At 42.9% G+C, this 27,926-nt stretch overlaps 1 protein-coding gene across 1 annotated transcript; it reads right to left on the reverse strand.

The window, feature by feature from the left end:
• Positions 1 to 690: 690 nt before the first annotated feature.
• LOC148522309 (uncharacterized) lies at positions 691 to 27,679 on the reverse strand. The gene is made up of 4 exons (XM_088474144.1): positions 27,620 to 27,679; positions 2,615 to 2,714; positions 1,768 to 1,925; positions 691 to 887 (listed from the first exon to the last, which is right to left on the reverse strand). The coding sequence occupies exons 2-4, from the start codon at positions 2,683 to 2,685 to the stop codon at positions 691 to 693; spliced, it is 426 nt and encodes a 141-aa protein (XP_088330270.1). The 5' UTR covers positions 2,686 to 2,714; positions 27,620 to 27,679.
• Positions 27,680 to 27,926: the final 247 nt, after the last annotated feature.

Raw genomic sequence — 27,926 nt, forward strand, 5'->3', positions numbered from 1 at the left:
TTGCACAGTTGTGGTTGACCGGACCCTACCGCACAAACTGCTAAACTTCCTGTCACCATCTAGAACTCTGCCAGCGTATGCAATCTCAGGGGCTTAATTATGCACGCCCCTGTAACGGCGTTCAAATGCACAGGAACGCCTGTGTTCCACCGACCACCCCCCCTCTCCACCCCCAAACAGTCAATTCCTGTCAATCACTATGAGATGGGACTGTGTGCTCGCTACGATCGGGAAGCGATCGCAGCGGTCGGTTCACACACGTGCACTTCGATGCATACGGATACACAGAGCACAAACATCGACCAGCTGTGTGCGAATGCAGCCGCGCGAACCAACCTGAATAAGGCCCTTAGTTAGGTTGAGGTGGATGAGCAGCACCTTCATGTATAAATGTGCCCCTGCTTAGGAGGGAAATAGCAGCTGAAATACAAGGCGCGGCGTGTATCCCTTTGTCCCTCTTCCCCCATCTCATCGTGTTTCTATGCAGTGAGAGGCGCACGGTCAGCACGAGGCTGCACAAATACACTCAGCATGTTTTATACACAAATGATCGGTGTTTATTGTATCATAGTGTATAGGGAATAATGGGGGTTTTAAATTAACTTAAAAAAAAAAAAAATGATAAATAATAAGTGATGCCCAATTTGCTGAATTATTACAAATTTCCCCATCCCAGTGGTCGTTGGTTTTTTACTTCCTCATTTTTTTAAGGAATTTTGGCTTTTTTAGTTTCAGCGCTTTCTTTGGCATTTTGGGCACCATTTTTTTCACGTTGATCTTTTTGAACAGATTCTTTGCGATCTTCTGCATCTTTGGTTTCCTCTTCTTCCTCTGGCTCCTGCTCTTCTGCGTCCGTTCCTCGGTGCCGTCTTTGTGATGTTCATGTTCTATGGACCGTGAAAGAAATGGTGACATAATGTTAGTGCGGAACAACAAAACCATGGGATATTCCAGACTTAGATGTGGAAGCGCTGGTCAAACAGGTCTGGTTTCCTCACGTGTAATATAAGGCACCGCTCTCATCTATTCATATAAAATAGCAAAATGTTTTCTCTGTGTTACTGATTTGGTGACACTGTGAGTTCTACTTAGAGTTGGACACATGTCCATGTGCAGCGTGTAAGAGTATGCTGTCCTGCAATGCGCATGTGCAGAAATACGCCACTGTACTAGATTGGGAAATAAATTACACTTGTGGCCCCTTGGGCCTGGAGTGGGGGGATCAGGCATAACCTCAGTACAGTAGGGTGTGCACATGTAAATGTAATACTCGCCCTGGTGGTGCTAGGAGGTACTGCATGCTGTATGAGCTATCTTGCCTGGCAGATCTGTAAATTATAGACACCTCCACACCAACAGATGGCCAGCCAATGCTAATATTGTAAGCACGGTATGCACTACAGGTATCAGCATGCACTGACATAAACATACTGATAGAATAAATGTTTTTTGTTTGGTTTTTTACAAAAACGGACCCTTGTGTGGGTGATAAAACATTAGACTGTAAGCTCCAATGGTGCAGGCACTGATGTGAATTGTTGTATAGAACAGCAACTGGGGGCGCCCAAGATGGCTGCCTTACCCTCTGCGATACCGCACATCGCTTTCTTTCCTATTGGGAGAAATTAGTTATGTAAATAAATAATTTTACAGTATTATTACTGACTATTGCAGTGAAACACGTGGGCACTGCAAGTGATGGCTCCCTTAATATAAGGAATACCTGGCAGTGCCCACTTTCTATAGGAAAGACATCATTATTATTACCTGGTTTAGATATCTGGCGACTCAGGAATGCCTCTATATCTTCTTCCGAGGTTTGACGTCCGGTCAGGTGTTTAGCCAGGTGCTCAGTCAGGTGATCCGTCAGCTGGTCAGTCAGCTCTTCAGACCGATTGCTCAAACACTCTCTTAGGGATTTGAAGCTGAATAGTAAAAATAATGAGACACTGTCAGTTGATAACAGCGCACACAGCACGGCCCAGAGACTGGTTCCCCCAGTTTACCCATCACTGAGTCATAATCTTATTCCCAGCATCTTTGTGTCCTGCTCACTATCTACCTTATTCATTGTCCTTCTGAAGTTCTGTAACTCCCATAATGACACCTTCACTTAAAGCAGGGGTTCCCAAACGTGGTCCTTGAGGCACCCTAACAGTTCAGGTTTTAGAGATATCCATGGTTGAGCACAGATGGTTAAATCAAATTGACTGAGGTACTAATTTAGTCACCTGTGGTCAGGCATGGATATCTAGTGGTCATTCTAGGACCTGTCACGACCCGTGCCGTTCTTCTTTCCTCTCTGGGGCGTCGGTTTCTGCCCTGGTGTATCAGTCACCTACTGACATTGGAGGCAGCCATTTTGTGGGTTAAACCAAAATTCACGGGAATGCAGCTGATCAATTCATTGGGTACCAATGATATCAACGAGGCACCTCATGACCAATATTCACAAGACAATGGTTCCTGTTGAATTATTAGGCTGCATCCTTATGAATATTGGTTAAATCTGTAAAATGGTTTCCTCCATCGTGTGTATGTAGCAAGTGCACTTCAAGAACAGTAGATATTTGAGGTTATGTAATATAATGTGTATAGAATGTTAGTAACTTACCAGACACGACAGAAAGTACATGCTCCCGCCAGTATTTCAAGACACAAGAGGCCTGTGCCAGCCACCACCATCTTAGCCACGAAGCCCCGTCCTGATATAACTGTTCAGGAAAGAAAGAGAGATGAGAGAAGCACGTAGGGAGACTGCGATTTGTGCGAGGTGCCTACATATACTGTGATACTGCAGCTGATATCTGGCAATTGGGCTGGTACCGTAGCATGTGGCGCCTGCAAACAGCTGAGGTGCCCGATAATGAGCCTATCGGGAAGATGGACACTGTGCACATAATAACTGCTGTCGGCCTATCACATGTGGTTATTTATGACCAGGCTAAGAATGGAGGAATCTTGTCTAATTCAGAAACGGAACAATAATCCTGTCACAGCCCCGTGTAAGAGACAGTGACATGTACAGGCCTGTGCGTGCCGCCTGCAGAGAGGTTCTGTCTGCCTGAGGTGGCTTCTCTTACACACACACTACCATCCATATGGCAACTGTGTGCACTTTAGGGGGCTAATAATGTAATTTCCAGCCCACCAGGTAAATACCATTAATTTAGGCTTTTACATCAAGTGAATTGGGTCAGGGGATAAAATAAAATAATGACTGTACTTGAATCCCAATTAAAGCTCCTCTTTTCTCTCAGATGTTTCCTGGTAGCCTCTGCCGATCCTTTAAAATAAACAAATACAAACATAATATATATATATATATCTATCTGGGCATGTGTCTTTATTAAGAAAATATGTCCCGACGGCGTGGCTTGACATCTGAGGGAGGAAGACGTGTCCCAGATCGGCTCCTCTGAAACCCCACTAAAAGGACACCAATACCCAAATACCGGCTGTGTTGGGGGGCCCTATCGATTACCCTGAGCCGCCGCATGCTCTACTGAGCCCCGCTGTTCGTTCCTGGGGTGACCTCCGGCTCCGGCGTCATTGCGGCCTACTGCACCTCCAGAAGCCGGGGACTAGATTTGTGAGCCCGCGGATTCGGCGGAGTTGCCGCGCCATCGCCGGACATCTCCACGGTCTCCCTGACCCTCCGCTGGGCTCTGCTGGGGACGTGGAGACAGGCGGTGGGTGAATTTAGACCGCCAACAGCCGGAAAACGCCCGCGGTCGGAGCCGCATCTCGCGGGGGGCCACCGTTTTGAGGACGGACTCCGAGACTTGCCTGCATCCAGGACTGGGCCAGACTTAGGGGTGAGTGCTCTGGGTGACATACCTATAGCATCTGGCTCTCCCTTGGCTGAATAAGACCCATGGGTCTATGCTGAGGAGTGCAAACTCCTGGATAACTCACATACACTACTGGGCTTTCTCTATATACAGCAGCTTCCCCCCATTATGTGCTGGTTAAAAGGCTTCCCTTTGTGACCTGGAGATAGACCTCCCATAAATTTATCTTTGACAAGACAAAACTTCATAAAGGACTTTCCTGTGTGGGTTTTCCCTGCTGGGGTTTCCCTCCCAGGTAGACACTGCAACTTGTAGTAACACGGCCTAACTGCTTTTCTCTGAAGATGCTGCAGTTATAAGCTGCGTTTGTACTGCTGTTTGCTCTGACATAATCTTTCATCGAATACCACATTACCTCCGGCCACATTGAACAGCTGCCTATCTCAAATCAAAAGAGTGAATACAGTCATCATATACTAAAAACTTAATTTTACAAAGAAAGTCAATGCTGAAATCTGGTGGGCGGTCCTATTTGAGTGACTGCTGGCTCACGGAGTCTATATTAAAACACAACTGTCTTATTCAATTGAGACGAGTAGTAAGAAAAGTGGACGTTTATCACTAATCTTCCGTGGGGGTCCTGGTAAGAAGTAGTGGGCTATCATCCTTTCCACACACTCCCAGAACACCAGAATCAGAGCCCAATAACAAGGGCAACAGACATTTACATCAATTGACTGTACACACTTTCGTCATAGTCCTTACTGTTAACAGTCAGATAGCGCTATGGATCGACATGTGGTCAAAACACCTAGAGGTCCTAAGGGACATCAGACAGGAAGGGGCAGGGGACGAGAGGCTCCTTCGGCCGCCTCCTCATCTTCCCCGACTTCTCAGAATGCTAGCCCGGGAAGTAGCCCTAGGGACCGGGAGTCAGATGCTGGAACCAACAGTACTGCTGGCCCTCTCACAACACATGAGATTACCAACATCTTAGCTTCATTATTGGATCAAAAATTAGCCCCATTGAAAGACTCTTTAGACTCAGCCTTGACACAATTGACACAACATGATCAACGTATCTCAGAGGCGGAACAAAGGATTTCAGACTTGGAGGATGAGCTTGTTGTACTTAAGGCTGACTTATTAACCCAAGAAAAGGCAGCAGTATCCATGCAAGATAAGTTGGAAGATCTTGAAAATAGAAACAGGAGGAACAACGTGCGCATAATTGGTCTCTCTGAGACCATTAAAACTACTGAGTTGATGACACTTGTTTCTGAATGGTTGCCTCGTGAATTAAAGAGTGTCCCTGACCAGGGAGTGCTGATGGTGGAACGGGTCCATCGTATTGGTCCAGACAGACAAAACACCAGAAACAGACCACGACCTGTTATTATGAGAGTATTGAATTATGCTGACAAAGCTCGACTAATGGAAGCATACAGAAAACAATCAGAGCTACGATATCAGGGAGCTAAGATACTCCTGTTCCAAGACTTCTCTTATATGGTTGCAACAAAAAGAAAGGAATACGCTCCTATCTGCAAAAGTTTATTTGAAAGGGGACACCGTTTCGCCTTATTATATCCAGCCAAGTTGAGAATTTCCTATGAAGGAAAAACGTATTTCTTTGAAACACCACAAGCTGCAAAGAACTTTGTGGACTCACTTCCATCTGACACTTCACCGCAGGGTTATGATTGATGGGTCACAGATGCTTCATTATATGTGAAGAATTCCCTATAAGTGAAGTACATTCAGGTTCTATATGCTAAATGTTCTCTATATCTGTTTGTTGATATTTGCATTTAATTATTTTAATATTATGGTACAGTTATTTGTGATATACTATACTGCAGTGGTAATACTTTTATTGCTGTGGTGTTCTGGGTGGCCAAAATGTGGACCATTAGCAAATCCCATGCTAGTTTCTCTTCTAGTTTATCAAGAGTTTTTATATCAAGAAAAATTTTTGGGCAACATAATTTTATTGTGTTTACAATGGTCTCATGACACCTATATAGGTATTACAATTCTCTTTTCTAAACGTTTTTTATATCATTGTTATATAAGGCGATTATTCCAATCGCACTATTGGGTTCGTAAAAATTCACGAAAATTTTATTTGTTACTTACATGGTTATTTACGGAGATATGTGTTCTCTTTGTTATATTTATCATGACGTGGTTTCGTGAAAAGTGTGTTCTCTTACCCCGATACCTGCTCGCTGGGACGGGTGGGGGTGGTGCAAGTATTAGGATTATTTACTGTTCAGCACCCAGAGTGGGAATAGGTTGATATGGCAGTGATTTCTTCAGATTCCACGAGGGTTAAGTCAGTACTTAAATTCATTTCATGGAATGTGGAGGGATTAAATACGCCTGTCAAGAGACGTAAGGTCCTTAAACATTTAAAAAGCATGAAACCGGATGTGGCATTTTTGCAAGAATCGCATTGGAATTCTAGAGACCCCAATAAATTAAGAGATACATGGATAGGTGACTATAAAGCTGCCTCCTTCACGTCTAAGCGTAGAGGAGTTTTGATTCTTTTTCGCAAAAATATCCCATATACTATTAAAGACACATTGATAGATCCTGAAGGTAGATATCTCTTTGTAAAGATATCACTACATGATTCGATCTATACCTTGGCTACTATATACGCTCCTACTGGTCCAAATAAAGTATTCTTCACAAATTTATATATTAGACTGAATGACTGGATGGAAGGTGAATTGATTATAGGAGGTGACTTTAATTGTGTAATATCTCAAGGTTTGGATAGATCCAACATTCCAGGTAGAAATAGAGAGGCTTTGGTGTCCCCTGTACAGTTGCTAGTAGATTCACTGCAACTGTGCGACCCGTGGAGATGTCAAAATCCAGTATCTCGTGAATATACTTTTTACTCACATCCACATCACACTTTTTCACGAATAGATTTTTGGCTAATATCTCGCTCTTTATATCAAAGGATAGAGTCTTCAGGGATAGCACCCATAGCAGTCTCAGATCATGCTCCGATATGGTTCACTCTTTCATTACAATCCCCCATATATACTTCATATAATTGGAGATTCCTGGCGTATTTGAGTAAATCAAATGATTTCCGTACCCATTTAGAAGGAGCATTTTGTAATTACTCAAATGATAATATTGAACACTTGGAGGATATTAACTTATTCTGGGCTACTTCAAAGCCGGTGCTTCGAGGACAGATTATGGAGTATGTGACCAGGAGACGTAAGCTGCTAACTTCTAAATTGGATTCCTCTAACAAACACTTGACTAAAACGTATGACACACTCATTCTGAACGAGACACCTGAGAATAGGCGAAGATATGTGGAAGCTAAAAATGAATACGATCTTTTGTGTGAAGAACGTGCCCAATATTCACATAATATTCAACGTAACAAATATTTTAGAGGATGTAATAAACCAGGCAGATTATTAGCAAACTTAGCCAAAACCCACAATACATCTTCAAATATTCTTCAATTACAGAATAATTTGGGTACTTGTGTTACGGGTTCAGCCGATATTTTAGAACAATTTCAACAATATTATAAACAATTATACACGGCTCCTCCCGATTCTCCTGAGTCAGCTACAAGATTTTTGAGGGAAGCAGGTTTGCCATTATTAACGGAGGAGGAAAGAGAATCTTTGGTAGAACCAATATCGGAGACGGAATTGATACAGTTAATTAAAACATTACCTAAAGGTAAGACCCCAGGACCTGATGGCTTTGGAGCAGAATATTATCAGATTCTTTCCACTCAATTGCTGCCACATTTGTTGTCCTTATTTAATGCTATTATTGGAGGGAAACCACCGCCGACTGGTTTTAACGAAGCCAGAATTATAGTTTTGCCAAAACCTGGAAAGGACCCCACATTAGTTCAGTCCTACAGACCCATATCATTATTAAACCAGGATTTAAAATTGTTCACTAAGTTACTAGCTCAGAGACTTCAAAATATTCTTCCTAGGATACTCCACCCAGCACAAAATGGATTTGTTAAGGGACGTACATCTATACATAATGTACGAATGTTGATAGCAGCTTTGACACGATCTAAACAAATAAATAATAGAGAGACTATAATAGTTAGTTGTGATGCCGATAAGGCGTTTGATCGCGTCTCCTGGTCACATATATCACGTATCTTACACATGCAGCAATTTGGTACCGGCTTTATTAATATTTTTCGATTACTTTATACACGCCCCACTGCCTTCCTGACAATTAATGGATGGAACTCTTCTCCCTTTTGTTTGTCAAGAGGCACACGTCAGGGATGTCCTTTATCCCCATTGCTTTTTGATATTGCTTTAGACCCTTTAATACGCATATTTATCAAAGATGATCTATGGACGGGAGTCTTGCTAGGGAACTCTATGATTAAGGTATCAGCTTTTGCAGATGATCTTTTATATTTTAGTGAACCAAAGAAGGCTTTTCCATCATTATTGAGGATATTAAAAGATTTTCATGACATCTCAGGTTTTCTGGTGAATTTTAGCAAAACTGAAGCTTTAGCACTGTATGCGGAGGCTAGATTAGCATGGGGAGATCAATTTCCCTTTAGATGGGCTCAGGGTCATCTAACATATTTAGGACTAAAGTTTCCAACTAAGATAGAAAATATATATGCAGCTAATATTACCCCTTCTGTTCAGCAGTTGCTACAAGATTTAGAACGATGGAAACATTTGCCTTTATCTTTTTTGGGCAGATGCCAACTCTATAAAATGATTTCCTTCCCCAGATTATTATACCCACTCCAGATGCTTCCTTTTCTTTTAGCAAAAACTGATGTTAAACTAATTAATGGAGCACTATCCAAATTTATATGGGCTAACAAACGACCCAGAATTTCGTTATTAAAGTTACAACAACCATTATCATTGGGAGGGGTAAATTTACCATGCGCACAGGATTATGCCATTGCAGCCAATTATAGATATGCTCTCGATTGGATAGGGAATAACAGTTGTTTTGCATATAAGGAACTGGATCAGGCTTTCAGCCCTGAGTGTAATTTGGTTAATCTATTACATACTCTGCCCTCACAAATTGCTCCAGAGATTAAATGCAACCCTCTGCTAAATACTACTTGTTCTGCTTGGCGACTGTTGAGGAAGAGACTTCATCTTTCACACACAGAGTCTTTGTTTCAAACTATTTTTTGTGATGTCACTCTACAAGATGATATATCTGCAAGGACTTTTAGGGACTGGAATCTTCGGGGACTTAGCCCGATCTACAAATTTTTAGATGAAGACTGTTCCACAATACTGTCTTTGTCTGTACTTAAGGAGCGTTATCCTAATATTAATTTTCCAGTATTTGCTTATTTTCAAGTAAGAAGCTATATTTTAAAAAAAATGTCGCAACTTGATCAATTGAATAGAGTCAATGTTCTAGACGCTGTAGTGAGGAGCAGGATGGGAGATCCATGGTCTACTTCAATGCTCTATGATTATGTACGAAGACGTTTGGATCTTGCTAAGGTAGATACAGGCTTAGCCAAATGGTCAGATACATTTCCGGAATTAACGCTCCAATGCATCATTACATCCTGGAATACACTAAATAAGCAGTTAGTCTCATCTTCATATGCTGAGATGCACTATAAAATATTGCATAGAGCGTACTACACACCAAAACTTAGACATTTAACAGGAATATCAGACAATTCTAATTGTTTTAAATGCTCAGCTCCCAATGCTGACATAGTTCATTGCTTGTGGTCGTGTGAGATTGTCCAGATTTTTTGGAAAGAAGTACAATCCTATATAAATAATATATTACATATTTCCTTTGAGATATCAATGGCATGGGCGCTATGGAACCATTATTCTAATGAGACACAACCAAGACTAACAAAAGGAAAACGTTTATTATTAGCCAGGGTGGCGGGAACAGCAAAAAAAACTATCTTGTCACAGTGGATTGATCCTAATCCCATTCCTTTAACGCTTATGCTACCGAGACTAATGTATCTCTATCAGATGGATTGGGTGGAAAGTTCACTCGATATTGAAAATAATGCAAAGAACTTCTTTGAAATATGGCTCCCCTATATCAATAATCTATCTCCATCTCTCAAAGAAAATATACGTAGGGTGGCAGTTATGACCACATGGTATAATATGGAGATACTGGAGAAAGGTCACCCACCATTCTAAGGATAAACCATGTCACGCATAAATCAATTAGGTTGTATGGGAATATTTTATACAAAATCGTTCTTAAATGGTTCATACTCTGTTTTCTGTATGAATTCTTTAAAATACTGACTATAGAGAGGAGAATGCTTTCTTTTTATCATTCTATGCCATGTGTTTTTGTTTGTTTGTTTGTTTTTTTACTTTTCTACATTGCCACGATATGGTATTGTTACTATTGTATGTTGAGAAATATGTTCTCTGTCAAATTTTATGCACTAATATCAATAAAAATATTATTAAAAAAAAAAAAAGAAAATATGTCCCACTATGGGGCATGCTAATGAAAACTTGCTGCCAGCCCCCCAAAATTAAGATTCCCCTACTGCGTATGCCCAAAATACTGGGGAAAATGGCTGAGGCGGCCATTTTCTAGACCTTTATGCAGCGCTGCTACATCTGACCCGAGACTTTGGAGAGGTATTTAAAATATGGGTGTGGGGTGTGCAGTGTACACCACATACCCTGCACCCATTATAGATGCTCCCCTGCCCAGACAATATATTGTATATATTCAGCATATGATGACATGGAAATTGCTGTGTAGGTGGCTTATTACAGTATTGGCTATTACGGTGATGAGCAGGGCCGGACTGGCATTACTCAGCCGCCTCAGGCATACTGACCCAGGGCAGTAATAGTAACATACTGCTTATTAGGGCCAGTCTCGGTGGTTTTGTATATACGTTAGCCGCCTTGTGCAGCTGCAGTGGAACTGAATGCCCATATATGTTCATTGGTTTCTGTATTTCCTGCAAATCTAAACTTGTGTATTGTGGTCATGATTTGTCCCTCTGCAAAAAGCGCTAAATAAATAAAATTATTATTATTGTTATTTTTATTATTATTATCAGTGGCGGATTTTACCTATAGGCCGTAGTGCTGCAGCCTCCTCAGTATAATCCACCACTGCAGTGACATCACAATGGAAGCGCTCCCTGCTGATCACATGCTGTACAGGCCGTCCCCTGCTATTACACCAGCCCTACCCAGCTTCTGGGGACCGCAGCCACTGCAGTGACATCACAATGGAAGCGCTCCCTGCTGATCACATGCTGTACAGGCCGTCCCCTGCTATTACACCAGCCCTACCCGGCTTCTAGGGACCGCAGCCAATGCAGTGACATCACAATGGAAGCGCTCCATGCTAATCACATGCTGTACAGGCCGTCCCCTGCTATTACACCAGCCCTACCCGGCTTCTAGGGACCGCAGCCAATGCAGTGACATCACAATGGAAGCGCTCCCTGCTGATCATGCTGTACAGGCCGTCCCCTGCTATTACACCAGCCCTACCCGGCTTCTAGGGACCGCAGCCAATGCAGTGACATCACAATGGAAGCGCTCCCTGCTGATCACATGCTGTACAGGCCGTCCCCTGCTATTACACCAGCCCTACCCGGCTTCTAGGGACCGCAGCCAATGCAGTGACATCACAATGGAAGTGCTCCCTACTGGTCACATGCTGTACAGGCCGTCCCCTGCTATTACACCAGCCCTACCCGGCTTCTAGGGACCGCAGCCAATGCATTCCCTTGAAGTCAACTTGCTGAGTTGTGCGCATACGCAGGATTGTGATCCCGTACATGCGCATATTTACAGACCCTCTCACCAAATATTGGTAAGACACAGCTGATGATTATTATTTTGGATATTGTTAATAAAACAAAAAAAATTAAAGTTTAAAAAAAAATTGCAGCAATGCATCCACATAAACAAATATCATATATAACATTATATATATCATAAGCAACTGCTATATGTTATTTTAATAATTAAACATAATTTAAGTACTGATAAGTTAGAAAAATATGACAGGAATAAAGTATTGTTGATGCTTTTGCTCTGGCAATGACATAATAGGATGGTGTACTCAGAACAGGAATTACAGCGGTACTTGTATCACCGCGACATGCAGCGTAGGTGGGTAAACGCTTTGATAAATAGGGCTGATTTCATCTACAATAGGGCTCTCCTATGATAAATAGTTATCCTATATGAATTAGTTTAGCAATCCTTACTACTAGAAAATCATACAAATAATTCTCCATTACCTCCTGCTCTGTAGATAGGACGGCCTTCAGTCTCTGCGGTGATCAATATCACCAAAATAATAAACTTTAACAGCATAATTGCTATCAATTCGCTCTGTGACTCCTCCCCTCCAAATAACCACGCCTTCCCTTCCTGTTATCAGAGTCACACCACACAGCAGCAGCAATTTATTACCCCCCTAGTGTCTGTGATGTCATAATGACACCTATGACCTGCTGCAGGTGGTCAGCTAGCTGGGATTAGGCCCAATAGGTTTATATGGTGTATTCAAATTGCTGACAACGCTGATAATGTGTTTCACATCCATTTACTAAATTTTAGTTTAGTGCAATTAACGCATGGTTTAATTTATTTTATCAACGATTTGTAAAAAATATATCCATATCTATCTTATATCTAGATGACATCTCATCATAGGGACAAGAGATATACAGGCTACTTTAACATAATGATGGAAAATATTAATATAATACATATTTCTCTCTAAATAATAATAGTAGCACATGCTCGGGTATGCTTGCTAAGGAAATCATTTGATATCATCTAACAATATATTTACCAAATCCAGTGGCAGAAATGTTTTCCTTAGGGCAGATACTGTAGTTTTGCCCCTACACTGTTAATAAATTATACAAATCAATTACATTAATAAATGATACCTAAGGACAACGAATGCTCCATACTAAGGGGTCTATTTACTAAGCAGTGTTAGGAGTGAAAAGTGATAAGGTGCCAGCCAATCAGCTCCCAACTGTCATCTCACAGGCTGCGTTTGAAAAATGACAGTTGGGAGCTGATTGGCTGGCACCTTATCACTTTTCACTCTGTCTCCTAACACTGCTTAGTAACTAGACCCCTAAATGACATAGGGCGGCTAGAATCCTGCTACAGATCTAGTAAGAATTAACTTGGCCCCTGGCACATAATAATGTTAATGTGTCACACCGCTCACTATAAGTTTGTACTGCAATAATATAATGTACCTGTCTAAATTAGTGTTTCTTATATAGTACCAGTAGCACCATCATACCTATGTCTGCCAGAGCATTATGAAACTTGGAGAACTACAAATGACAGTATTCCTTGGCAGCCATGGTATGGAAGAACCAGGGCCGAATTAAGGTTTGTGGGGGCCCTGCAGCAACTAAGTTGTGGGGGCCTTCTTCAAAAGAATTGACACCCTGCCACTACGTTTTTTGCCTTGCCCTACAGTGCCCCCTTAAATGCCACATGGTGCCCACCCCCAATATACCCCACAGTGCAACCTACATGGCGCCCCCCCGTATGTCCCAAAGGCCCCCCACGTGTGCCCCTAAGTACTCATCTCCCGTGGCCGGTTCCTCTTGAATGGTTCTGTCTCTGTGTTCTGCATACACATTGTATACAGCGCAGAGCATCTGTCCCCACAGGGACGGTTCTAGGGGCAGGCTAACAGGGCCGTTGCCCAGAGCGCCGGCCTCTAGAGGGCGCTGCTGAGCCCCCCTGTCATTTTCAGGCTTTTTTTTTTTACTTTAATTGCTGGCTGCCGGGCAGCTGCTGTCACTGGCAGCCTGATTAGTATAGCAGCGGCACACAGGACCTCTGAATGAGGTCCTGTGTGCACAACTCTGAAAGTGGCCCTGAACCTAAGAGAAGCTGCATAACACAGAGGACAGATGGGATGGAAGGCTTGATGGTGTGGGAGTACCCACGATGTATGCAGTGTCTTTGGGAAAATGCTTGGCATGGCAGCGGGTGGGGAAATGACGGGGGTCGGATGTTGGAATGTTCAGGTCAAGTCGTGATGCACTTTGAGAAACGTGTCAGATATTATAGTCTGTAGACAATGGCAGCTCCTAGGAGAGACATTACAAGGGCAGGATGGTTGGGTCTATGTTGCAGGTGAGTGTGGCGTGATGAAGCCTGGCATGGGGAGTGACGGTGATAGGAACGGCTTCCAGAATGGTGGCATGAGCTTTACATTGCTATAAATGGAAGGTGTTGGGTGGACAGAAGGGTTAATAAAGGACATGTGGCTCATATGCTTAGACAGGGGTTAAGTGGTAGATACTGATAATAAATAGGGATTTGCTGCAATGCGTCTTAGAAGTTACAGTAACTACTGGCTGGATGCATGGGTGTTATTGGGGCAGTGACGGGGACTTTTATTTATCTGTCCTGTGATATACCTTTAGTACTACAGTATGTCCCTGCATTACTCTTACACTACGCATACCGATTATAATTACTAGTGTTCCAAAGACGAAGAGTCAACATAATGTATGTAGTAATATACCTATCAGTACCACTCTCCCCTTAATGCCATGCCTAAGCTTTCAGCATTACAATTATGGGACCAGAAATAGGGGCTGACAGAGTACTGCAGATCTCCCCCTGTAGTAAGAGCTGTCACCATCTGAGCGGCTGCACCGTCCCTATACATCCGCTTTTGAAAGCATCCGTAATCCATTGTGCCAGCCCTTAGTGCAGTAGATTAGTTTGAAATCAGACGGATCTCTGCGTACGCTCCCTTCTCAATAGCCCGCAATTCCGTCTCCACAGCACACTTATACTCAGGGCCGCCGACACAACACACTTATACTCAGGGCCGCCGATACAGCACACTTATACTCAGGGCCGCTGACACAGCACACTTATACTCAGGGCTGCCGACACAGCACACTTATACTCAGGGCTGCCGACACAGCACACTTATACTCAGGGCTGCCGACACAGCACTCTTAAACTCAGAGCTGCCGACACAGCACACTTATACTCAGGGCCGCCGACACAGCACACTTATACTCAGGGCCGCCGACGCGGCACACTTATTCTCAGGGCCGCCGACACGGCACACTTATGCTCAGGGCTGCCGACCGCTCTGTCGGGCCCCAAAACTGGGCGGGGGCATGGCCAACATGGAGAGGTGTGGCTAGACCCCCTCCTTATGAAAAAATATAATACATTTGTGGATGCTATGCAGCCGCGCACCTGTTTGGTGTGGGAAGGGGGGCACCTGTGCCCGGGGGACGGACAAGTGCGATTGGTCCCCCGCAGCACATCATGCAGGGAGAGAGAGGACTGACTGCTGACAGACCTGTGTGTGTGCTGGGCTAGGGAGAGAGGCTGCTGCAGTCTCCATGCCCAAAGTACCGCATCAGGGGTGCGGGGGAGGGGGGGTTCTGCACTACACGGGCCCGCACCAGGACCTTCCAACAGGCAGGGTAAAGAGTGTCCATTCCCTCCCCTTTCGTTGCTCTGGCTTATCCTATGTGAGAATACCCCATTGCCACCCGGTTATACCCACTCAGCTGCAAGTGGGGATGCGGCTGAGATGCCCACAACTGATGAGAGTTCTGTCCGCAGGACCACGCGCATGCAAGATCCGTCCGCAGACCGCACTTGCGTGCGACTCTAAATCAGGCCTATAGTATTTAGATTTACAGCAGTTATTCCGTCACTAAGTCAACGTTCATAATATCAACATTTATAACGTCGACAGCTATGATGTCAACATGATTAAAATTTTGGCATCATAAATGAACAGAATGTTGACAGTGAAAGTGTTGACAGTGAAAGTGTTGACAGTAGCACTAGGTTTAGGGTTTAACAGACATTGCTGACATTTCGTTAGAGGCGACATTATGTTAACATAGGGCCTGATACAGCAAGGAACGCAGTTACTAATACGCACACAATCGGCTGATTGTTGCATACTGTGCATGCATATGCATCACAGTGCGTTAACTAGCCATTGCGTTCAGGACTACGCAGACCCATCGCAGAGTGATTGACAGGAAGTGCCGTTTGTGGGTGGTGACGGGGGGGTGGTCGGCCGAACGCAGGCGTGCCACTGCGCTTGAACACTGTTGCAGGGCTGTGCATAAATTATCCACTGCCATGCCCTATGCAGCCTGAGGCCTGATAGCGTGCGCGGAAGTTAGCAATTTCTGAGTAAGGTCAGCGCTTGTGCAAGTGTGAGGCTGCGATGGTGCTCGATTGCACCGATGGCTTCGCAGTCTTGCTAAACATTACGGAAGTAATGAAGTAACTCAACTGTGTTGAGTTTGATAAAGCACTTGATAGACCCCCCAAGGGCACCCTATAGTTTTAGGGGTCAGATCGGCTACGGCGGGGTTGTCTGAGTTTGTTGACTTTTACCTAAAGAAGTATGTTGTAAATCTGGACTCTTTTATTAAGGATTCTACACAGATTTTGAAGATTTTAGATAGTTTTGATTGGTCTGATGAGTTCTGTTGGTGCTCTATTGACATTGAGGCCCTTTACACCAGTATCCCCCATGATAAGGTATCTCAACGGTTGAAGTTCAGATATAAAGAGGAAATTCATTATAGAGTGCCTTACTTTGGTTTTGAAAAATAATATGTTTAAATTCCAGGACCAATGACTGCAATGCGGGACTGCAATGGGGACCCCTTGTGCACCGAGTTTAGCAAATTTATTTTTGGGGGTCTGGGAAAAAAAATATATTCTTGACCGTACTGTGAACCCATTTTTTGATAACATTAAATTGTTCAAACGATACATCGATGATGTTCTGATTGTTTGGGAGCGTAGTCTTTCTTTGTTTAATGAGTTTATGGCTTTCCTAAGTGGGAATGAGTTTAATTTACATTTTACATTGAATTTCCAGAAAGATCAAATAGAATTCTTGGATTTAGTTTTGGATACCTCATATTGGGCTGTGGGGGGAAAAATCGATACTTATACTCATTTAAAAGTGGTTGATAGCAATAGCTATGTTCATTTTGATAGCAGTCATCTCTATAACTGGAAGTCTAATTTTCTGTTTTCTCAGTTTGTGCGTCTTCATCGCAACTGTAGACGTGATGATAAGTTTGATGAGCAATCTTTAATATATAGTTCTAGATTCTTAGAGAAGAACTATCCTGAGAAGTTAGTGTTAGAAAGTGAAAATAGAGCTAAGATTCTCCCCAGACAGCAGCTGTTGGAATATAAAGATAAGACCACTCGTTTTGGAACCAGTGATTGTTTTGTTCCCTTTGTCACCACTTTCAATAAAAAAGAAAAGGAAATTAAGAGGGTTCTAAACATTGGAATCTGCTATCATTGGATCCTGTACTTGGCAAAGTTTTACCTACTGCTCCCCAGGTTATCTTCAGAAAGACTAGATCCTTGAAGAACATTTTAGCTCCGAGTTCTCTCCCCCCTACTGTAGTCAATAATGTGAATTTAAGTATAAAATGGTTCTTCCAGTGTAATCATTGTAAAGTTTGCCAATTCGGCAGCAGGGACAAAAAGTCCTTTAGTGACTCGTCTGGAACGAATAGTTTCAATATTAAGAGTTTTATGAACTGTCAAACCACATTTGTTATTTATCTAATTGAGTGTAATGGATGTGGGATTAAATATATCGGCAAGACTAAGAGGCAAATTAAGTTGCGAATGTTAGAACATATGAGAAATATTCTCAATAATATCAAAAATCATAGTGTCCCAAGACACTTTGCCGAATGTCAGTCCTCTTCGTTAAAAACCTTTCATTTCAGGCGATTGAACATATTGTTCCAGATGAGAGAAGGGGAGATCTTTTAAGGAAGTTAGCGAAATGAGAGACATTCTGGATTCACAGACTGAATACTTTCGCCCCTTATAGTCTAAATGAAGGTTGTGATCTGGTTCCATTTTTGTTAGAGTAAAATCTGGTTCTTCAGGATGTCCTGTTCCGAATATTAAGGGCTTTGAATAGTTCGAATGGCCATATAGGTCACTTTTTAGGTGTACTTTGAAAATCTGGAGCCTGCTATGTAGAATGTATCTGGTTTGTATTTATAGATCTAGGTTGCATAGCTGGACCAAACTGTTGTTGAATCATGGATTCCTTTTTGGTCTGAGAGCTTGCATCTATGTATTTTTATTTTTAGTGTTTCTAACTTTTTAATTCTGTATGCTATTCATTTTGTTGTTTCTATCTTTTTTTTGTCTTACAGGTGCTAATATTTAATTCTACAATAGTATAGAATATATTTGGAAGTGTATATGTGTATTTATATTTTTTTGTTAGGGGTTATTATCTGTGTGCACCATGTCTTGCAATATTATTTGTGCTTATATATTTATTTTGTTGTGATACTGATACGATATTCATTCATGTATGTACATTGTGTATATAATGTATTTGTTATCATTATATGTTTGGTATGTTTGTAGTAACACTTTTTAGTCTGTTTAAACAAAGTGATAAATATGAGCCAGGTGAAGTTCATTGAGGTCTAATTATGTATGAAATAAAAGTCTGTTCAAAGCTGCATACACACACAACGATCTTAGTAACCAACGATTTTAGTGAACGATTTTTGTTCAGATTTTCCCTTGAAAAAGTGAACAAAAATCGTTCACTAAAAATCTTTGGTTACTAAATTACTGAACGATTTTTTAATCATGCATGCAGTGAATGGAAATCGTTCATCATTTATCGTTCATTCTGTACAACATGAACAATTTCTGAACGAAAATCGTTTGTTGGACATTCAGAATGGACGATGAACTACAAACTACAAACGTGAATGCGCTTGAACGATTATCGTTCATCGTTCACCTTAAAAAGATGAATGATTTTACAAACGATTTAACGATAACGACGCCGTTATAGTTAAATCATTTAAAAAATTGTCATGTGTGTATGCACCTCAACTGCTGAGTTTGGACATGCCCACTGACGAAGTCCACTTGTGTGATGAAACATGTTTGGGGTTGCCTGGAGCTAACATCATTTGGTGTCTCAGCTGGCGCTAAGGAGGAGGTCCAGTCTGCGAGTCTTGCTGCGACGTGTCCTGAGAGTTTATGTGGCGGTGTCTGCCGGTGCCTTGCTTGATGCTGTTATTATTCTGCTACATTGTGAGTGTTCTAAACTATTTGTATTAAAACTGTAATTTTTTTACATACTTCACTATGGTACGCTCCTTGTCTATTTGCTTATATATATATATATATATATATATATATATATATACATATATGTGGATGGAGTAAAAATAAATGAAATGGGCTGCCAGGGGGTACCCAGGTGGTGAATGTTTGCAAACTACTGAACTAAAGTATATAGCAAAAAAAAAAAAATTTTTTTTCTCATGATAGTAGGAATAACATGCAGTAACCCGTAGCAACCAATAAAACATCCTTTTCCAATAGTATGTTGTAGGCTAGATTAAATGCATATTAGTAAATAACTTACTTTAAGAAGAAAACATTACAATCTTCATTCTGCTTTTAGCAGCCCGAGATGTTACTTAACTTCATCCACAATTTCAAACTTTGGCCTAAAATAAGTACTTGTTGTGTTTCCAGTGGTATATATTATATTATATATGTGCAGAGATGTGTTTCTTTTGTAGTTATGTCATTTCAAAATTTAAACAAAAAAAATCTATATTACAAAAATATTCAAACTCAAGATGAGTCTTCGGCCCTTATTCAGACCCGGTCGCTAAGGTGCGATCGCTCGCTGCCAAAAGGGGGGTATGCAAATTCCGCGATCGCACTGTGTGGTGAACGGCCACCCTCTATGTCTTAGAGAGCGATGGCAGCGAGCGATCGTACCCTAGCGAACGGGTCTGAATCAGGTCCTTAGTTACAAAGGCGCTCGGTGTAGTTTCTAGTGTATTTCTGTAATTTTAAGCAGTAAATGCATAATATAGTTGTTCCCAAACTAGGTACAATGGGGCACTAACGGGTGCCACAGGTTGGTGTTCCAGGACCAAATCAAATTATTTTTGGTCCATGTGATGGGCAAAACCAGTACTAGTGGCTGTCAATCATAAAATATGTGATGCCCAACCCTGTCCATTACTGTGTGAGTTAAAAGGGAGTGGGGGAACTTTGACCTTACACTATCCCAAAACAGTTTCCAAGTGTCACCCCTCTCGCACAGATAGTTTGCTGTCACATAGCATTCGAAAAAGTTGTGTTTTTACTGTGCCTCATAAAATGCTTAGTTCAAAAGTACAGCAACGTGTTAACTGTGTTAAGTGCCAACTTAAAATTTTTAGTTAAATTGCTCAAAACGCCCACCAAATCTTTCCATATGCTAACCGAGGCTAACGGGACAGATTGGATGTCACATGCACGTGTGTCTGAGTGGCACAAAAGATTTAGTGACGGTTGTGAGGATGTTGAAGGTAATGAACGTCCCGGAAGGCCTTGCACATCAAAAAACAAATGAAATGTGGGAAAAATTTAGAAAATTGTTCGAATTGACTGTCGACTCCGTATGATAGCAGACATGGTATACATTGACAACGAAACTGTTAGGCAAGTTTTGCATCAAGATCTTAACATGACAAAGGTTTGTGCTAAGATGGTTCCAAAGCTTCTCACTGCCGAGCAGAAAGAAAATGGAAAGCAAATTTGTACAGACATTTTGGAAAAAATTCAAGCAGAGTCGCATTTTTTAGATAAAGTTATTACCTGTGATGAAACATGGATCTTCCAGTACGATCCTTCTCGATAACGGTTCTCGATAACGTTTAATTTAGTCCCATGCATGGGTGACCAATGCAGACCAGATTTTGTTACCAGCGGATGCCCAGCTCCTTCACCACAGCGGCAGCCGGAGGCACTGGGGGCATTACTAATGGGGACATTGCATACGGGGCACTGCATAAGGGGCGCCACTACTGTGGGCTCTTGATAAGGGGCACTACCACTGTGAGCACTGCATATGGGGCACTACCACTACAGTGGGCATTATGCGTAATGGGAACTACTGCTGTGGGCATTGTATAAGGGGCACTACTGCTGTGGGCATTATGTGTATTAGGGGTAAAAGGGGCACTACCTTATGTCATAACATGAATAAGGGACACTACTATGTGGTGTAATGTGAATCAGGGGCACTATGTGCGGTGTATGTGAATAAGATTGTGCTACTGTGTGGTGTAACTTGAATTGGGGATACTATTGTGTGACCACGCCCCTTTCTTCTGTAGACCATGCCCCTTTTTGAGACCACACCCTTTTTTGTGGCGCGGTCAGTCCCTTTATTACATAAGCGCCGGGGGGGGGCAGTGGGAGTTCCACCACTTCTTTAGGACTACTTTAAGCACGGATGATAAATAATGGAGTACTGGATTTAGGGCACTGATGGGCAATAGGTGGACCCGAGGCCACATGTGACCCTCTAAGCCTTCTCTTACAACCGCCAGTTCCATCCTGCTTTGTTGTGATATGTGTTATAGCTTGTAAATCTTGTTTGAAAGGTCTGATGATATGTTATAACTGTTAGGTGTCTTTTACTTTGACTAAATAAATTGACTTGCTATTGAGATTAAGAGCAATGTGCAGCCCTTTTGAAGCTCAGAGGTTCCCTGCAATGTGGCCCCCAAAGCATGTTAGGTTGCCTATCACTGATTTAGGGTCAGGCAAGGACAAATGTAAGTGTTGCCCATTGCAACCAATCAGATTTTAGCTGTCATTTAATAGAATTTACTAGATAAATCATGATAGCTGGAAATTGATTGGTTGGTATGGGTATCATCTCCTTGATACATCTACCCCATTTTTCTGTTGGCAATTCTGTCAGTCAGTCATGGTCTCACATTTCTGGTCACGGAATTGTGCACTGAAAATGTGAGTGAAGAATTTTATTGGAATCTATTTTTCTGTTTCTCTCCACACACAAAGGTACAATATGTTTAACTAGAGCACATATATGTAACTGAGGTTGCAAAAAGAACAATTAATATACTTTTGGAAATATGATCATGGACAAACTTTGACTTAGTATATGTACAGTGGTGCCCAAAATTGCGGACACTTTTTGAAATTTGAATGTTTTTCAACTTCGAATGCTTATAAAAACTGTTACACTTCATGCAGTGCAATGATTTATATATCAAATGAAAGGAAATTTAATGCTGAATTCAACACAATAAACAGAGGTCAAATATTTGCATTACAAGGGAAGTTATGCAGTGAAAACAACACTTAGGGTGAAAATCTCTGTGTACTTATGATGTTACTGTCCTATCAGTATTTCGTTGGGTATCTTTTATTTTTCAAGACAGCAGCACAGCGACGTGTCATTGAGCCAACCAATGTTTGGAGCTCTTCCTTCTTTATTATGTGGTGCCATGAGACATTTATAGCCTCAATTAATTGTCTTTTATTGGATAAACGCCTCAGATGTTCCAGTTTTTTCAAACGGAACCACAAATGTTCTATGGGGTTCAGGTCTGGGCTGTTTCCTGGCCATCCCAGCATCTGTATGTCATTCTCCGTGAACCCCTTTTTGTATGTCTGTGCAGTGTGGCAGGGAGCTGAATCCTGCTGGAAAAAAAATGGGGCATTATCTGGGAAAAGATCCCTGATAGAAGGTAGAAGTTTTGGTTGTAGTATGGTGTCAATGTACTTTCTGCTGTTCAGTGTGCCATCTGTGACATAACAGCGGCCTACAGCATCTGCTGTCATACATGCCCAGATCATAACACTTGTAGGATTCTTTGTCGCTTGAATGCAATCTGGATGTACCTCTTTCCCGATGCGATGTCTCATATTTTCTCCCATCACTGCCAAATATCGATATCTTAGTTTCGTCACTCCATATCACTTGTCTCCACTGAACTTCTGTCCATGCAATGTGTTCTTTTGCCCACTGTATTCGTTTCTGCCACTGTATTTTATTCAACAATGGCTTTTTTCGGGGAATCCTACCTGTTAGGCCAACCTCCGTTAGTCTTCTCCGTACCGTTCTTGCACTGACAAAAACACCAGTTGCACTCAGGTCACTGCTAATGGCCGCAGATGAAATCCATCTGTCCCTGAAGCAAATTCATTTTATTTTCCTATCATCAACAGCTGTTGTGCACTTTTTCTGGCCTTTTCCTTCTTTGTTTTGTATAGATCGTGTTTCCTGAGAGCGTAAACAAAACTTTCATATTCCTGATGTTGTCACATTCCCACCAATTTCTCTCGCAATTGCTGCATACGAAAGACCATTTTCACGTAGCACCACAATCCTGGATCTCTTCCTGGGTGACCATTCACCACTTTGCCTGGACGACATTGTTGTATTTATTTTTTGCACCGTCAATAGCACTAAACAATACACACAAACATCCAACCGTAATTGCACTTCAGTAACCTACTTTATTCTGAAACAGCCAAACTGACCTTTCCCACCTTTGAACATGACCTTGCACCTGCTCATAAACGACAGCTGATTGGTCCTCAGAGCAACGATTCCAATTGGCTGGTAGTAGCTGTTACTACAATCCGCTTCTTGAATCCCACGCATCTGTGCTTCTTTGTCTGACTGAAAGTAGCATAACTTCCCTTGTTGTAATGCAAATATTTGACCTCATTTTTATTGTGTTGAATTCAGCATTAAATTTCCTTTCATTTGATATATGAATCATTGCACTGCGTGAAGTGAAACAGTTTTTATAAGCATTCCAAGTTGAAAAACATTCACATTTCAAAATGTGTCCGCAATTTTGGCCACCAGTGTATGTGTATATATATATATATATATATTTATATTTACACTGGAATCGGTATGAAATACCGACGGAGGAGATACCGGCTGTCAGTACACTCAGAGCGGAATCCTGACAGGTGATCGGTGAGTACTGTTCTTCTGTCCTATTTACACCCAAACCCTAACCTTCCTGTTTTGTACCCTCATACTAGCCCTCCCTACCCCGCACCTTAACCCTCCCAGTAAGTGCCTAAACCTAACCCTCCCCCCTTAGTGCCTAATCCTCCCCCCGTAGTGCCTAACCTACTACAATTTAATGCCAAAAGATGCAAGATCATGCACTTGGGTCTCAAAATTCCAAAGGCTAAATATAGTATTAATGGCACTATACTGGAAAGTACTGAAGAGGAAAGGGATCTAGGAATCACTATTTCAGGTGACTTAAAGGCAAGCAAATAGTGTAACAAAGCAATGAGGAAGGCAGGTCAGATGCTTGGTTGCATAGGGAGAGGAATCAGTAGCAGAAAGAAAGAAGTGATAATACCACTGTATAGGTCATTGGTACGTCCTCATCTCAAATACTGTGCTCAGTTCTGGAGGCCATATCTCCAGAAGGATATTAATACATTAGAGACTGTACAAAGAAGGGAGACTAAAATGGTGCAAGGTCTACACCACAAAACGTACCAGGAAAGACTAAAAGATCTTAATATGTATAGTTTGGAGCAGAGAAGGGAACGGGGGACATGATAGAAACGTTTAAATATATAAAGGGTTTTAACAAGGTAAAGGAAGGAGACATTCTTCAAAGAAAGAGAAGTATTAGAACAAGAGGACATGTTCTGACACTGGAGGGTGGTAGGTTCAGGGGAAATGTGAGGGAAAATTACTTCACAGAAAGGGTAGTGGATAAGTGGAATAGCCTCCATCAGAGGTGGTAGAGGCTAAGACAGTAGAGCAATTGAAACATGCATGGGATAGACATAAGGATATTCTTCAGAAGAAGTAAGGATCAATATGGGTTGAGGTAACAATATGTTTAAAAATGGGGCAGACTAGATGGGTCAAGTGGTTCTTATCTGCCGTCAAATTCTATGTTACCCCCAGTGGTACCTAAACCTACCCCCCCCCCCCCCCGTCTGGAGCCTATTCCTAACCTCCCCGTCCCGCAGCCTAACCCTAAGTCCCATATATTCTGGCGCCCACACCCAATATCAGACCTCTCGTGTAGGGTTAGTTGGTTGTTGCAGCAATAACTAAATACAAACTCTGTGTAAATTTGTAATCTCAGCAACAATAATCATAGTGAGCAGAGCGCACGCTCTGAATGAGAGCCGCCCTCCATGAAAATGGAGCGTCCTCCTGGACGCTCGTATAGCTGTGGGTCACCACCCACAGCCTATACGAGCGTGCATTTTGATGGCCGCGATGGTCGTGACCATCGCGACCATCGAAACTGCGAGCCGGAGCCTGCGGTTGAGGTTTTCAAACGCAAGCTCCGGAGTGATTTTGGCTCTATCAGAGCCAAAATCACTCCCACTGACATCACTAGTGATGTCAGTGGGCCGGCTTCTGACGGGAGGCGTTCCCGTGGGAACGCCCCCGTCAGGGAGGCACGCCCCCAGCACGCCCACCAAAGGGGGCGTGCTGTCAGTCAACATCGACAGCACGCCCCCTTTGATCAGACACAACGAGCGAAGGACTTTCCTTCGCTCGTCGCGTCTGGCGCATGCGCACGACGGAGCTCCCTCCGTCGTGCGCATGCTCAGTGCATAACATCGACCCACTTGCGAGCGGACAGCCGCTCGCGAGTGGGTCTGGATCAGGCCCATAGTCTGCGCATCCACCGCAGTATCAAAACCCACTGTGTATATCAATATATCAATATACTGTAGTAGTGTCATATATTCACATCCAGTATCTGGCATCCAATATCATTTAATGTGAATATACTTTTCTCTTTTGCCGGACTCACTGTGGTCATTGGAATCATTCAGAAGATCTACTGTATACTCAAATTAAATGCAAGATTTCACTCCTGTTATTAACTTATGAATGGTATTTTGAGATCAATGACACTATCATCCGTATATCTACAACACTGTTTCTAATTGTTATTATTCAATTTATACTGTCTTATTATCTGTTTATTGCTCATTTTATATGTGATAAGTGGGTTCGATAAATGTATTTTTCTTTTCATTATTTGACAGTTCTCTAATTCAGATCGGCTCCTGCACTGCACTTTATACTTTAGCTTGTACCTACTATATTGATATATTGATTTACCCAGTGGGTTTTGATACTGCAGTGTTTTTTTTTTTTGTGGATGCGCAGACTATGGTCCTGATTCAGACCCGCTCGTGAGCGCATTGCGCTCGCAAGCGGGTCGATGGCTGGGCAGTGCGCATGCGCCGCGTGCACACTGCGCGTAGCAAGAGAGAAATTCTCTCGCTCCGGAGCTCGCTACAAATGGGCGGCTGTTGATGTTGATCGACAGCTCGCCCTGTTTTGTAGGTGGGGAGGGGGGGTGGCTGGTCAAACGGAGGCGTTCCCGAAGGAACGCCTGCCGTTTGTGGGCAGTCCTACTTACATCACACGTGATGTCAGTAGTGAGCTTCCGGCTCTATTAGAGCAGGAAGTTCACTGGGGCTTGCGGGAACGAGACCTAACCACAAGGGTGGTCGCGACCATCACCTGGCCGCCCGCTAAAGCTGTGGGTGGTCACCCACAGCTTAGCGAGCGGCCAGGAGGCCGGACAGAAAAAAAAACGGCCGCCCAGATTCAGTGCGAGCGCTCGCTTTTTGCGAGCGCCTCTGAATCAGGCCCTATGTTCTATGATTATTCTAACCTTAAGTCCCCCTGGGGTGCCAAGCCATAACCCCCGCCGGCTGCCAGGATTCCGATGTCGGCATCCCTAGTCATGTCGGGATTCCGGCGCCTGTGTTTTCTTGGTGAGCGGGATTCCAGTGCCAGGATTTCGGCAGCCGGCATCCCGATTGTAGGGATATTAACCACATCTTGTTTACAGCTTGTGGAGTGCCTGGGCTGGAACCCTGCTGCATAGAGGGGCTCGTCTTCCTTCTGCCTGGCACTTGATGTGTACTGTCATGATGTCAGGTTTGCTCGGCAGCGGGTCTGCCCTCACAGAGCACCTCTGAGCTTTGCCACAGCACTTGCTTGTTCCGGGCAGTATGGAGGGTGTACAGGTTAGCATTACTGCCCAACAGAACTGGGGTTGTGGATTAGACTCCAACCACGGCCCTAACTGTGTGGAGTTTGTATAGCCTCCCCGTGCTTACATGGGTTTCCTTTTAGTGTACTCCGGTTTCCTCCCACACTCCAAAAATATACTGGTATGTTAATTGGCTTGTGACACACACACACTAAAAATAACCCTAGTGTATATGTGTGTGTACATGTGGTAGGGAATATAAGGCCTAATTCTGAGATTTAGGGGACGCCCACTGCTGCCTTCTCATATCCGCCCGACAACGCGCATAAGCGTAAACATCGAGAACATCGACGCAGATCGGGCAGCCACGCAGCTTCTGAGTGAAGTCTGACCTGTCTCAGACACAGCGTCTCGCTACTGACACGCTGAGAGCTTCGATGCCGCGAAGGAGATCACAATGGATAATTTATGTACGCCCATGACGCGGTCCCAACACATCTGCATTTACCTAACCACTCCCTGGTAAACGCTGGCTGCCTGTCACTCATTTTGGGAGTGAATCCTCTACGCGAACGTATTCGCAAACCAAACGCTGCTGGTGATCACTGCGGCTTTCACGCACGCGCAGTGGCTAAAAAAAATCACTTTCTCTGTGTAAAAATCGGCATTATGTAAATCTCTGAATCTGCCCCATAGATTGTAAACTTCACCGGGGCAGGGACTGATGTGAATGGCCAAATATTCTCTGTAAATAACTGGTGGTAAATAAATAATTATTTACAATTTTGCATCTTCAATGTCCTTCTGATTGTCACCTTCTAGATTTTTCAGTCAGACACATTACTTAAAGCGAGCAGTGTGTGTGTTGTCTGCAGAACTGTCTTTCAGGCAATAGGTTAATGACTTCTGTTCTTACCAGGAGCACGGGTGGGGGCACTCACTACATTCCCTGTCCCACGGGTCTGTGATTGGTCGTCTTGTGTCGTTTTGCAGTCAATGGATTTTGTCGCAGCCCAGTGCAGTTACACAGGGGAGGGGGGAGGCGATGTTCCTGGTCAGTAACCTAATATCGGATTTGGTCACCTAGCTCAGAGGCTTTTTGGAGCAGGGCCCATAAATAGCTGTAGCGACGTTTCAGAGGAATGCTAGATGTAGAACAAATGGTCTGTTGCTGAGACGTCTTTGGTGGCTTCTGATATTGTCAAGTAGTTGGGAGAATGTTC

Source organism: Taudactylus pleione, unplaced genomic scaffold (assembly GCF_031769625.1).
Source record: "Taudactylus pleione unplaced genomic scaffold, aTauple2 ptg000147l, whole genome shotgun sequence".
In the NCBI taxonomy this organism is placed as follows: domain Eukaryota; kingdom Metazoa; phylum Chordata; class Amphibia; order Anura; family Myobatrachidae; genus Taudactylus; species Taudactylus pleione.